General features: G+C 41.5%; 2 protein-coding genes across 4 annotated transcripts in view; one reads left to right on the forward strand and one right to left on the reverse strand.

The window, feature by feature from the left end:
* The window catches only part of LOC125433090 (glutathione S-transferase-like), a 30,866-nt gene extending 26,217 nt beyond the window's left edge, over positions 1–4,649 (forward strand). For 2 of the 3 annotated variants that reach the window (XM_048497433.1, XM_048497451.1), the window contains exons 5-7: positions 351–492; positions 1,729–1,854; positions 3,318–4,649. In XM_048497433.1, the coding sequence (XP_048353390.1) occupies positions 351–492; positions 1,729–1,854; positions 3,318–3,440 (391 nt within the window). In that variant the 3' untranslated portion in view covers positions 3,441–4,649. The remainder of the gene's footprint in view (positions 1–350; positions 493–1,728; positions 1,855–3,317) is intronic. The other variant, XM_048497441.1, reaches the window with a different exon arrangement.
* On the reverse strand, positions 4,529–14,217 carry TMEM14A (transmembrane protein 14A). The gene is made up of 5 exons (XM_048497467.1): positions 14,061–14,217; positions 11,312–11,397; positions 9,381–9,482; positions 6,949–7,036; positions 4,529–5,108 (listed from the first exon to the last, which is right to left on the reverse strand). Exons 1-5 carry the CDS (start codon positions 14,150–14,152, stop codon positions 5,069–5,071), a joined length of 408 nt encoding a protein of 135 aa, XP_048353424.1. The 5' UTR covers positions 14,153–14,217; the 3' UTR covers positions 4,529–5,068.
* Positions 14,218–14,670: the final 453 nt, after the last annotated feature.

The following is a 14,670-nucleotide window of genomic DNA, read 5'->3' on the forward strand; positions in this document are numbered from 1 at the left end:
ATTGCATGAAGCTGTTTCTTTCCATTTTTGCACCTGCTGCTCCTGGCAGGCACCCTAGCTGCACTATTTGTCCCTAGCCAGCTTTTTCACTGAGTCTTGTCCAACTGCAAACCCTACTTCAGTCCCCAACCCATGCGGCTTTTGTATGGTCAGGTTCCATGATACACAGCGTGGTGGTGGTGGTGGTGGTGGGGGGGTTGGTGGTCATAAGGGACTCTTTTTTTGTTTCAGTTTAACAAGCAGAAAAGCTTATTGGATCCCACCCTATATTAGTGACACTAAAACCATTTGATGCACAACTAATATGCCATTTCAATGACATACTTAACTGTGAGAACTCTTTATTTCAGGATAAACATGTACGTGGAAGGAACCACTGATCTGATGGAGATGATTATGTCTCTCATATTCCTGACCCATGAGGAAAAAGCAAAGAAAAATGCCCTAATCATTGACAGGGCCACAACCAGATACTTCCCAGTTTATGAAAAGGTAAATGACAGAACCCTGTGGTACTCCACTGGCCACTTCTCTTCATCTTGGAGAGAAGTGGCTAGTGGAGTGCCGCAGAGTTCTGTGCTGGGCTCAGTGCCATACAATATTTTTATAAATGACTTGGATGATGGAACCGAGAGCATGCTACTCAAATTTGCAAATGACACCAAATAAGGAGAGGTAGCTAACACCCCAGAGGATAGGGTCAGAATTTAATATGACATAGACAGATTAGAGTTGTGCTAAAACTAACAAGATGAATTTCAACAGGGAGAAATGTCAGATACTATACTTAGGCAGAAAAAATGTAATGCACAGATATATAAGCTGGGCAACACCTAACTTGACAACAGTACATCTGAAAGGGATCTGAGAGTCTTAATAGACCATAAGCTGAACATGAGTCAGCAGTGTGATAATGGCAGCTAAGGAAGCCAATGCAATTCTAGGCAACATCAATAGTATAGTGTCTAGATCCAGGGAAATAATAGTACCGCTCTATTCTTCATTGGATAAACCTCACCTGGAATTCTGTGTCCAGGTCTGGACACCACAATTCAAGAAGGGTCAGTTCAGTAAGCCTTTATTGGCATATGAAACAAAACAGTATATAATATAGTTAAAATTCAAGAAGGGTATTGATAAGCTAGAGAGTGTCCAGAGGAGGCAGCTAAAATGGTAAAAAGTCTGAAATCCATGCCCTAGGAGAGACTTAGGGAGCTGGGTATGTCTAGTCTGGAGAAGAGCAGGTTAAGGGATGACACAGTAGCCATGTTTTACACATTTGAAGGGATCCCATGTTGAAGAGGGAGCAAGCTTGTTTTTGGCCGCTCCAAAGACTAAGACCTGTTCAAGCGCCAAACCAGCTATAGAGTGTGTGAAAGAGAGAGAGAGGGTGACTGTTTTAGTATTTGAAAGGCATGGAGGGAAGGGGAACAAGAATGCCTGATCCCGCCATGCTGCAGTTGCAAGCAAGACTAGGGCCTCAAGGCATTTTTAAATTACCCGTATTAAGCTCTAAAATGATGGTAGCATCCCTAGGTTGTCCTTGGGGACATGTTAATGTCTAGTTATTCCCAAAGAGGGTAACAGTGAGCCAGATCTTGTTACTCAGTGTCAGCATTCCATAGCTTTGGTTTTCAAAGAGACACAAATACCCAAAACTGAGTATTATATTATTTCTGATCAAAGTGATCTTCCACTTACCATGAAAACTGATTTGATTCTTCAAAGGTTTTAAAAGGGCAAGATTTCCTTGTTGGTAACCAGTTCAGCTGGGCAGATGTTCATCTGCTTGAAGCCATTCTGATGACAGAGGAATTGAAGTCCGATATTCTTTCCAAATTCCCCCAGCTACAGGTGAGAGTAATGCGACAACCTACCTAGTTTTGAATACCTTTATGTGCAAGCAGAGTTAAATGTGATATACAGAATGCAACCACTATAAGAATACATTGTGGGTTGTAAAAATTATAATTATAGTGTATGTAACCCGAGTCTAGGCACTCAATAGTATTTCCAATTTCAGCATGCTGGAAATCATTAATAGAAAATAAAATAAAAATATATGGTAAAGTATAAATTCAGTACAATCCATAACCTTTCCAGAACTCAAGACCCAGATACAGTTGAACTTGCTTTTATAAACTCACTGCCTAAAGTCCTGTTTATTATAATCAGCTCGTTTTGAATCTGGTATTAACACCCTGGATAGGGTACAAATTAAGGCTGCTGGAGGGACATCACAGGCACACACATCAAAACTAAACTGGCCCCTTTCCAGGATACTATATGCTGTTTACACTTCCCCCTACCTCACCTCAAGTTTCTGATGTGATTAAGACCCTCCCACATTCCATTCATTTGTGCTCAACATTTTGTGTTCGCTAAAAGATTAGTAAATGTCTCTATTTTTTCCATAATGTGGCTTTCTCTCAGGTGAGCCAGAATCCTCCTCTGTGACTGTGGGTAGCCCCATTTTGTTTCTCTACTGCCTTACCAACTTTACTTTTAGAGGAAATCATATCTCTGGTGTTAAGATCATACTTAACTAGACCATGTTGAACTGGAGACTCCCTTACCTCTAGCTGTAAAAAACAACAACCCATATCCAGCAGCCCCTCCCTCACTTAACTCCTGCTTTATTAGTCTGTAAGAAGTTGTAAGCATCCAGTCACAAGGATTTTCTGAAAAAGCAAATTTCCCCACTTAAAATAAATTGTGAAAACACCACCGATTGTTCCCTGGCTGTCTCAACACAAAACATTTAGTTGTGGTGATTATTTTTCTTGACTTTTAAAAACAACTACAGCCAGAGGAATGACTAGCTGATGGAGAGTGGGGCTATCAATGGAAATATTTCCTTTTACTGCTTATCCACTGCAGAAACGATTGCATTTACTGTCTCTAGCTGCTCAAAATTTCTATTTACTAGAAAAACATAGTACTATTTACAATCATAGTTCTAGCCTATCAGTTTCATAAGTTTGGAAAAAAGGAGAAGAAATTCCTTACTGCTGACATTCTCAAGCTTTCATATCCTTTTAAATCCTAAGGATGATACACAATGTATATATATGATACATGATGATGTGGACCATTCAAGATTGTGTACCATTCCAGGTTAGTTGTATTGCATTTATGTATACTACTGGCATTCTTTTGAATCACTGTAAATCACCACTCGCTTTTAATAATTCAGCCTCAGAGGATCAGGAAATTGCGGTCACCTTTTCAGAGCATATCTGGAAGCTGGGGTACAAATGACTCTTCTTCATGAAAGCCAATCTATGCTAGCATAGACTTTTGTTTTTTCCCTTTAGACCTTCAAAACCAGAGTAAGCAATATTCCCACCATTAAGAAATTCTTGCAGCCTGGAAGTCAGAGAAAACCCCCTCATGGTGATGAGTTTGTTGCAAAGGTCAAGAAAATATTCAGCATCTGACATCACCTGCAATGACTTTGACAGCAAATCACTTGTGTAAATTTTTGTGATTTATACTTTTTTCGATACATATACTGTATGTATGGCCTTTACTTGCAAAACATTAATGACTCTTTTTGGATTTGTGTTCTCTGAAACTTTTGTTAGTATTAGAACACTAGGTGCATAAACAGACAATGCACTGAAAAACTGTTGTGAAGGCACAACAGGATAAAGTTTCCAGAGATTAGTATAATACAGGATATTAAACCACTCTTCAACTGAAGAGCCTCATGAGTACAGTAGAAACTATCTTGAAAATTGTTACTCTTCATATGCATTATATTAATAGTCTTCAGAACTGTACTGAGATTTCCTTATCTATATACATGATGTTATGGTATAAATAATTCCATTATCAAAGATAGCTGCTTTTCAAAAATTAAATACATCCTTCTTTGTTTTTGCATTTTAACTATTTGGTGATGAGCACATCTCTAAGAAACATCATTATGTAACAAGTGTCACTGATTTCTCGGTAAAACACACCTAAATAAAATTTAAGTCTTCCTTGCATATGTTCTCCTTAAACAGAGCTGAGAAAGTGAAGGAAAAAGTATTTAGATAAGACCAAAATTTCAGATTAGAAGCATATCCTAAAGAACTCTGCCATTTCTTAGCATAGGTAGGTTTCACATTACTATTAATTTCTAACATAACTATAGCAAACTGACATTTTGCTTTGTGTTTCTGCTGCAAACTTTTCTGTGGATCAACTGGTGATGACACTTAGTTGGAAGAGAACAGAGACATGGCCAGAAACAGATTCTCTGTGACATCAGCGTTTCCAAAGCATTACAAGCCAATGCTGGATAAAGAGGAGTATGTTGGACTACAATTTTGTGACCTACAAATCTTCCTTTAGCCATGGAGCTTGCTGGGAACCTTGGGCTAGTCACTTTTTCTAAGCCTAACCTACCTTTTAGGTTTGTTGTGACAATAACGTGGAAAAGAAAACATTCAAGTGCTCCCATGGGCTCAGCAGACAAAAAGCATGAAACAGAGGCAGACCTATACAAGTTTCTAAATGTTGGCAACGACACATGACAGTCTTTCAAATTATTAAACTTTATTTCAGTTTTGGTAGCTTCTATCTTTGTAATTTTCAGACAGGAGTAGAAATTGACAGCATTTAAGAAATGCAAAATAAATCCTTGTTCTTCATTGCAATACAATATGCATCATTCCTATCCAATTATTTGTTATATAGACAAGTCTGAACCACTCCATAGCATGACTGGTAATTTTCAATGCAGGCCTATATATTTGTCCTATGACATAATTACCTGAGTTTCAAAAGTCATTTATTTATTTGGGAGAAAGGTATAACTGAAAATGTATTTACTTCCAATTCCCCTTCTTCCTCAAAGTACATGTTTAACTGGACAAACTTGTCACTTGTCCTTAACAAACACAGAGATATTATCAAATTATCATTAAGGAAATAATGAAGCCCAATATCCATGAGTAGCAACATATTTTGTTCATTCAGTAGCAAAAGAAAGCACTGCATATTTCTGCAGAGACATTCAAAGTACAAAGATGGCTCACGTGGAATGATATGAATACTGATTCTTGCTGTTTTCATCTCATACCAGCAAAAGCACCAGTCTCAAAATCATCAGAAGGCTACATGCAGGGGAAAAAATACAAGAGAGTAAAATTAACAGACATGCAGCTTACTAAGGCGCATAAGATTACACAGGCTCTCAGCCAGAGCTGATTACATTTTTATAAGGTGGATGTTGTGTAGCAGTTACTAGCCTATGATCTTGAAGACTCAGGTTCAATTCCCCACTTTAAAACAGAAGCTTGAGCCAGTCAGACTTTGGCTGATTGTGCACAAGATGTCTGGCTGCTTCAAGTCACAGAAAAGAGGCACACTTGGCTTAGCCAAAACACACTGACCTCTAATTCTCATACTGATTTATCAAATAACAAGCCTATTTGTCTTCTGGCAGCAGCAGCAGGAGGAGGAAGTGTGTGTGTAGGGGAGGAAATATCAGCTCTAGGACTGTGGTCCAGGGAATTGCTTTGCCTCTTTCACTGGGGAAGGAGGATCATTTTTGGAACAGTAATATCTATATAAGTGCAGTTTACTGGGTGTGATGGGTGGAGTTAAGGGAAGCAGATCCAGGAGAGTTCTCTGCATAACAGCTCCATCGCAGGAGTGCCTCTTTGAATGAAATACAGAAACATGAGGAGGGCCACTACAAGCCTACTGTGCAGAGAAGAGCCCTGAGGTAAGTGCTCCATGCATTATGAGCCTCTATCTCCACCTGATCTACCTTATCTGTGTTGCTGTAAGGACAAAATGTAAAACATGAGAATTATTTATGCTGCCTTGAGCTCCCTGGAGGGTGTGCTAAAAATGTACTATATAGGCAGTTTAAAATACACTGATACAAAACAAAGCAGAAAAAACATGCACCAAGATAATCTCAAGTTTCTTCCAAGAAAAGATGATGATGTGTGGTGAGGGCATATGGGCAAGATACACTGTGACAGTTATGGAGATGAGATGGTGGAAAGGTGTCCCTGTGACAGGCAGAGTATAGGAGAGATGCACTCATCCAGACAGGGAGAATCATTTACAACCTAAATGGGGAAAATGCTCTTTGATGTGTTAAAAAGCTCTTTGATGTGTTAACACTCTTGATTGGAGGTTCCATGTTCTAGCAGACTTGAATTCCAGGACTTGGTACTCAGATTGACTAAGGCCCTAGGAATCCACATAGGGAAGGGTATCAAAAAGGGGAGATGTTCCTCTTTTGGGACTCTTTGATGGAGTTTTGGTATTGCATTTTTAGTGGTTGAGTTTTGGTATTGCATTTTTAGTACTCACCCATTTGTGTGTCTGCAAAGCGAGATGATAGAGCAGGGGTCTGCAACCTGCGACTCTCCAGATGTTCATGAACTACAATTCCCATCAGCCCCTGCCAGCATGGCCAATCAGGGGCTGATGGGAATAATAGTCCATGAACATCTGGAGAGTCGCAGGTTGCAGACCCCTGTGATAGAGGGTAATGATTCTAGAAGAGGCTTCCAGGTGCACTGGGGGGCACTGTGCAACCAGCAAATACCAGGTGTTCCATGGATTGCTAACTGTTCTTACTCACTGCCTTGCCACTTGGCATGCAAAAGAAATACACCCCTGTGGCATCGACCTCAGGCAACACCATAAGAGAGGTTTACTTTTACCCAATTTGGTGGTATACTATGGGAAAGGTGAGGCAAGAAACAACTTCCTGCCACAGTCTCCCAGCTGTTCTGGATTCTAACTCATGTATCTAATATTCTGCCCTTTGCTGTGATTCATAGGCAATCTAATAACCAGGATGTCCAAAATAGCTTTTTTTAAAATCATGAACAGGACAATATTATGTATGCCTATGGCGCCATAAATCCCATTGTGTCCTTTTGGTAAATATGATAGGGCTGTAGCATAAAATCAGATATTTTTGTTTACCTTAGACCTGCTATGATTCCAGATGGCATTAATCTCTTGGTCCTCTTAAATCTTACTCCCATTACAGTGGTCAGAATGAATGCTGTGACTGGAGAAAAACAAACAGCATATTTACTTGTTTTTTTTAAACTGTCTTAAAAGCAATGTACCACTTCAATCTTTCCAAAACATACAGAACAAAGTTTTTAATTAGACATGTGACAAAATATAAAGTCTTCTAACCCATTATAACAGTTATTGACTCGCGTATAAGTCGAGGGTGGGAAATGCAGCAGCTACTGGTAAATTTCAAAAATAAAAATAGATACCAATAAAATTACATTAATTGAGGCATTAGTAGGTTAAATGTTTTTGAATATTTATTTCAAAGAAAAACAGTAAACTAGCTCTGTAAGTGGAAAAGAGGGTCAACAAGAACTATATGGTATCAACAATAACTTTAAAAGTACAAGAACCTTAGCTTTTTTGTAAGGAAGGGTTTTAAACAATGGATCTTACAATAAAAACTGGAATGAACATGCCTGTTCACTGTGACTCAAAACTACCCTGCTTTTTAAAAGAATAGCTCATTATTTTTAGTGTACATATTTTTAAAATTGCACATAGCAGGTGTAATTTTAGAAGGGACATTCACACAACCTGTCAGGGGAGGAATGTTTATGTTAGCAGTACCAACATTTCAGAGTATCTTTAGGAGACTCTCCTGATGATACCACCCAGGTTTGGTGAAGTTTGGTTCAGGGGGTCCAAAGTTATGGACCCTCAAAAAGGTAGCCCCATCTACTATTAGCTTTCATTTGAAACAATGGGGCATGGGAACACGAACTTTGGGGATCCATAATTTTGGACCCCCTGAACCAAACATCACCAAACCTGGCTGGTATCAGCATGAGATTATCCTGATGATACCACCCAGGTTTAGTAAAATTTGGTTCAAGGGGTCCAAAGTTATGGACCCTCAAATTGTAGCTCCGTCTATTAGCTCCCATTGGAAACAATGGGGGATGGGGGCACCCCCTTTGAGGGTCCATAACTTTGGACCCCCTCAACCAAACTTTACCAAACTTGGCTGATACCCTGAAATTTTGGTGTCACTAGCCTAGAAACTGTGCCCCCTGGAGGGCAACAAAGTAAAAACACTAAAATATTTTTTAAAATACACCTCACTGGTGTATAAGTCGAGGGGGGCTTTTTCAGCACAAAAATGTGCTGAAAAACTCGACTTATACATGAGTATATACGGTATATAATTATTACAGGCATAATATAACTTACAGATTTTCAGGTATTATGGCAAAATACCATTGAACAAAACGTTGGTAAGAACATTAGGAGAGCTATAAGCCTTATGAGTAATGTTCAGATCAACAAAACCCTAAAACTATTAACATTCAGTTCAATGCACACTTACCTGAGAAGAAGCCTCACTGGATACAGTGGAACTTATTTCTGAGTACGCCTGAGCAGGATTGCACTTTTTTGCCATCAAGTCTCATCTCACTTATGGTGACTGTGTTTAGGATTTTCAAGGCTAAGAGACTAACAGGCAGGCTGCCACTGCACTGCAACCTTTGTATTCTTTGGTAGACCTCCGATCCAAATACTAACCAGTGCCAACCCTGCTTCGCTTCCAAGATCTGACAGATCAAATTAGCCTGGGCTATCAAAGTCAGTGTATTGCAACACTGGGTGCAGCTAAATTTTTGATGGGGTGCCCATAGTCATTTTTATTTTAGATTCTGGCATGTTTGGATCTAGGCCTTATTACAATACACCATATACAGGTAATATATATTTGTACCTCCTCCTCACCAAGCATCCAAATTCACTAATGTGTCATGGACATGCTGGCACTGATAAGGTCATTCTTTATCACCTATGCACCTTGCTTTTGCAATTGAGCCTTCTGTTGCAAACCCAAATTTGAACAGGGTAATTTGGTTAACATTTCTGTCTGATGGTAGTGGCATGCTTTTATGACTCAGATTTTTTATTTTCCACCTCAGCAGTTACTGTTAGTTACAAAATTGGGTCAATAAAGAAAATTGGGTCAATAAAGAATGAAGAAACACACTTATGGTTTCAAGCAGTATGGAGCTCTGTACAAACAGATACTGAAACATTCAGCTCAGAGTTGCCAAATGCTTGAGAAACATTTCCTAAGGAGGAAAAGACAGAATCACCCCAGCCCTCATGTATTTGCTCCTCATGTACAGCAGAACCACAAGACCAAGATATATCAGTCAAAGGAAATAGGAGTAAAACCTACCAGTTTTGAATTAATAACATCTGCTGTTGTAGAAAATGTTGTGTACTAAACATATAGCTAAAGCTGTATAAGTGGCAAAAACCAGGTAACATGATATATATATATTTTACAATACTAAGAAAAAGAACATGTGAAGTGCTCATCAAACTTGTAGGATACTTACATAAAGATACCTTTACATCTTTGGGATTATGTGTTACACAGTAGGCTCCATACATAGCCAATACGCCAAAGACAAGGCCAGCCACCAAAGAGATTTTGCTGCCTGCAGTTAACAGTCACATACACATATATAAGAATTCAATGAGAAAAAGATAAAAAAGAAACATGTAGAAATCATATTTGAAATAAAAAAGTCTTGTGTCTTAAAAAAAACTAGAGACATTTCGAGAACTTGAAAATAACTATTTACCATGTATTCTCACAGACCTGTGACTTCAAAGCTGCTTTACAACAGAAAGTCCACAACTGCATATAACCAAATAATTTTGCTGGTATCTGTGCACGTTTTTCCCCATTACAATCACATGAAAAGTTTACTGAAATCAAGTGGATTTTTATGCTAATGAGAGAGAAGTGTCTACTAATACTGAGCAGAATGCAAAGAATTTCACTACATATGCATCTAAGATTTCAGGTTTTTCACTATAACTGCAGTGTGCCATGCCCTCTCCCACACCCTGATGTCGCACTGATTATTAGTTTGAAGCAACTTTGCAAAGGAAAGGTATAAGACATATAAAGGTGGATTCAGGAGCTTGAGTCGTGTGCAGATGTCGCCATGCTCTTTTGATAAGTATCTTTCTTCAGCTAATTAGTCATGTAGATGATCTGCTGATATGCCCACACATGCACCCTGCTCCATATAGGCAAATGGTTATTTTCACTGGATCCGCCCATGGGATCTGCATGAATCTGCCCACTCTATGGTGTACAAAAATTCACGCAATCCACAAATAACCATGGTGGTGAACCTATGGCACTCCAGATGTTCCTGAACTACAATTTCCCAATTGGCCATGCTGACAGGGGCTGATGGGAATTGCAGTCCAGGAACACCTGGAGTGCCATAGGTTCGCCACCACTGACATATCAGGGATCTTAAGCATATTTGGAAAAAGAAATTAATCTATTATTCAACATGTAAATTAACAACTCTTTCTACTGAGCATAGTCTAGAAATAGTCTTTTTTTTTGTTTCCTTGTCATCAAGTCGCAGCCAACTTATGGTGATCCTGTAGGGTTTTCAAGGCAAGAGATGTTCAGAGATGGTTTGCTACTGCCTGCCTCAATGTAACAACCCTGATATTCCTTGGTAGTCTCCCTCCCAAATACTGACCAAGGCTGACCTTGCTTAATTTCCGAGACATTAGAGTGTAGGGCTAGCAACCCCAACCAAAGGGGGGGAGGGTGAAGTCGTTTAGGGGAACACTGCGCAGCCACACTGGTGGATTTGACCTCCCCAGGGTGCTTAGCCCTGCTGAGGAGTGATTTCACTGGAGTGCAGCCCCAAGTGGCCCTCCCTAGCACTGGGACACAGCACCAGTGACCTAGGGCCCCTGCTGTAGGGTGGGACATGGCCAGGGGAGGAGCCAACATTAGTCGGCTCCCCCCCAGCCTTTGCTGCCATTATGCCAGCGGCCTGGGACTCAGACCTACACAGTAAAAAAAGCAGCATAACTCCATTCAGCCCAATGGAGGCTTCTTGGTGGCAGGGAGGCTTACTGTTCAAGCCTGCCCACGCTGCCCGGAAACCTCCATGGGAGCAGCAAGGTGGCACTGCATCGGCGGCCAGCTGTTGAAGTTTGGGTGGAGCTGCCCAAGACCCAGGTTCAAACTTCATTCTGTCACTGGCTACCCTGTTACCATAAGTGGTCTCTATATGTGCCTGTCTTCTGTGAATGAGCCCATTTCACATTATGGACTCAGAGTTGAACAAGATTTCCTGTCCTAACACCCTGGGCCAGTCACACTCTCAGCCTTACCTGTGATCTCAATGTTGTCATGAGAACAGAAAAGCATGCATGCTGCCCCGGGGTCTTTGGAAACAATGAACTAGACAATATAATTTTTTCTGCCACCTGCAAGATTTACCTTTGCGAATATATCCGACTGCACCTCCAAGACCCACAACTGCAGCATAAGCAGCACCAATCCAGTCCACACTCATGATGAAATATCTGAAGGAAAGAAGAAAAATGAAAATAGCAGAACTTAGTGAAAAAACAAAGTAGGCTTCCAAAATGGCTGCGCAAGCGCCAAATTATAAAACTGATATTTCAAAAAAAAAAATATCCAGAATGTATGGAAATGGCAGCAGGCTTTGTAGGAAAATGCTGGTGTTAAAGCAACCACAGTTCACTTCCCTTTTGGTAGCTGAAGACAGTTTCAGGTCTGCAAAAGAAGAGCAAGACTGGAGTCCAGTAGCACCTTGAGGATCAACAATATTTCCAAGCTTTTGAGAGTGAAAGCTCCCTCCATCAGATACAGATTTATTCAGATGTAGTTGAAGGATCAACATCATCCTTCCTTTCCCCTCTAATGTAATGCCTCTAACAATAAAAACACCCTGCTCCATATGGGCAAACGGTTATTTTCACTGGGTCCGACCGTGGGGACTGCATGAATCTGCCCACTCTATGGTGCACAAAAATGCATGCAATCCACAAATTGTATTCAATCAGTAAGCACCACAATAACAGTAATAACATGGTATTATGGCAACAGAACCTAGTGGCAAACTAACCCTTAACTGTGGCAATCTTAACAAGCCTTATATATTCTTGGTGCCCTCATGTTCTCAAACTCTAGAGACCATGCCTACAGCAAGCGACTCCCTATACTCTTTCCTACCCAGAACTTCCATTTTTTTATTTATTTAGAACAGTTCTATCCTGCCTTTCAATTCTAAAATGACTTCCAATACCGAAAAAAAATTATAATGGTTTGGGTTGAAAGGTTCTGTTCCACTAGCTGGGGAATTCTGCCAATGGCAATTTCTTTGTATTGACAGAAACACACCTTTTCATTTTACTATTTTTACTACTACAAAGTAACTGCTAGTCCAATGATCCCCAGCGCTGTGTCAACAGAATTCACTCACTTCCCTGATTCAGGCCAAACCTCATGTTATGTTTTTTAACAAGTTGGGTCTAAATACATGGAATCTTGAACATGCAGCTCCCAAATACCCCCCCCCCCTCTCGACAAGTAACTTTCCAAGTCCTAGGGGTAAAAGTTAAAGGGTGTTCAAGGAAACTGCACATTGCTTCCTTTCTTAATTTTTGCCATCAAGTCACAGCTGACTTATGGAAACCCCACAGAGTTTCAAGGAAAGATACTTTTGGAGGTGGTTTGCCATTGCTTGCCTTTGCATCATGACCTTAGTATTCCTTGAAGGTCTCCCATCCAAATACTAGCCAATCAAAGCTGAGAGTGTGTGACTTATCCAAAGCCACCCAGCAATCTTCCACAGAGCCAGCAGGGATTTGAACCAGGGTTTCCTAGGCCCCCGTCCAACACTTTAGCCACTATACCACTATATCTCCAAAGTGCTCACACACTCAACAAAACAGGAGAGTGCTGCCTATGCTCACTGGGAAGATACACAGTATTTGATTTTATCGCTGAAGCAGATGATGTTGCTTTTCCCCTGTTGGCCTTTTAGAAGAATTTCAATTTAAAGTTCTAGTGAAAGGTGCCTTTTCAACCAAGTACTTCCCAGGTCCTAACACGTCAAAACTACTGCCCTATTCATCTGTGTACTAACGCTCCTTGTGCCTGGCAGCATAGCTACTGCTAGAACCGTTTGCCTTTATCTGCCTGCATCACAGGTACCAACATGAGCAACTGGCTCCTTTCCAAGGCCTTCCAGGAAATTTGCTTTTTGCATACAATCAAAACAGGACCAACAATCAAACTCCGCTATGTTGTAATGATTGCTTCTCACACTATCAGGAATGAGAGAAGCATTCATCATTGGGTACCAGCATGGTGCAATGGCTAAAATGTCAGACTAAATCAGGCCAACAGAGGCTAAAATCTCCACGCCACCACGTTTAACTTGCTGGTTACAATCCCTCACAGTCTTATTGAAAGGGTAAAATGGAGGAAGGAAGAAACACGTTGTAAGCAGGGTATAACTCTCTTAAATGAAACTTGCAGTGGGGGCCTCTTCTAAGGGACTTCTCAATTCCTCAACAAAATCCCTTCAGGACCTTATTTTCTATAACATTATATATATAAAAAATTCACCTGCAGATCTGGTCTAGATACCTCTGTGCCTCCTATTCAGCTCCCCCAGGACTCCAGTAGGAGACGTTAGTTTATCTTAAAAACGAGGGCACAGCCCTGCCAGCAGGCAGATAACTCAGGGCAAAACCCTAGTCCCACCCATGCCTGCCTATCTTTCGTGACCTTTCCGACAGTTTTGCGAAAACAAGACGTGTGCAAAATTAACCTCTCCCCTCGAATCCTTAAAACAAAACAGCAAGCCTATCACGCCGTTTCTTTCTTAACATTTCGCCAGGTCCTCACGAAGGCAGGCTGACAAAGGCTGCAAGTGGGAGAATCGGCTCCCCGGAAAATAAGGAGAGCAGCTCGAGCTGCGAAAGAGAGCAGCCGCCTGCAACAACCAAAAAGCGGGTGGGCTCAGGCAGGGAACTCGAGCAGCCCCTGCAAAATAGTGGCGTGGCGGTGGATAGAGCCTAAAGCAGGCGCGGGTACCGGAGAGGAGCGCTGATGCTCCCTCATCCCAGACCAATCGCTACCCGCCCCGCATGCAGACTGGTCCCCCTCCCAGTTACTTGGCCAGCCAAAAGCCCCTTCCCCCAGCCCCACGGACCTCGCGCCGCCTCCGCCGCCGCTTCTTCGGGCCGCCCCTTTACGCAGCTCCCACTCTCGCGAGCCTCCTCTCGACCAGCAGGGGGCCCGCATGCTCCACAGCGCAAAAGTGGCGCGGCTTCGTGCTTCACAAGCGGAAGGCGCGCGCTAGAAGCCAGGAGGGAGCTCTCGTGGGAAAAAGCACATACCATGAAAAAGCCAAAACATCCGGGTCGGGTGGGGTGGGGTGGTGTTCCTCAGTTTTTGGAGTTGTGAGCTGCGGATGTGAGCTGCGGTTGTGCTCTGGCAGCTGGAATCAGGCGAGGCCATTGCTCCCCTCCTCGCTTTTCACCATTCGCTTTGGCACGAGCCTTTGCGAAGCGCAATATTGCCACCTCGTGGAGAAAGTGAATATCACTCCAGGAAGCCTAAAAAACGAGTTTCAAAAAGTTGATACCCCTGTTTCCCCGAAAATAAGACTTCCCCTGAAAATAAGGCGTAGCAGAGGTTTTGCTGAAGTGCTAAATATAAAGCATCCCCCAAAAGTAAGCTGGAGCAAAGTTTTTGTTTGGAAGCATGCCCGTCGAACAGAGCAGCTGTGGAGCGGAAAAATAAGACATCCCCTGAAAATA

The sequence above is a fragment of the Sphaerodactylus townsendi genome, linkage group LG01 (assembly GCF_021028975.2).
Source record: "Sphaerodactylus townsendi isolate TG3544 linkage group LG01, MPM_Stown_v2.3, whole genome shotgun sequence".
In the NCBI taxonomy this organism is placed as follows: domain Eukaryota; kingdom Metazoa; phylum Chordata; class Lepidosauria; order Squamata; family Sphaerodactylidae; genus Sphaerodactylus; species Sphaerodactylus townsendi.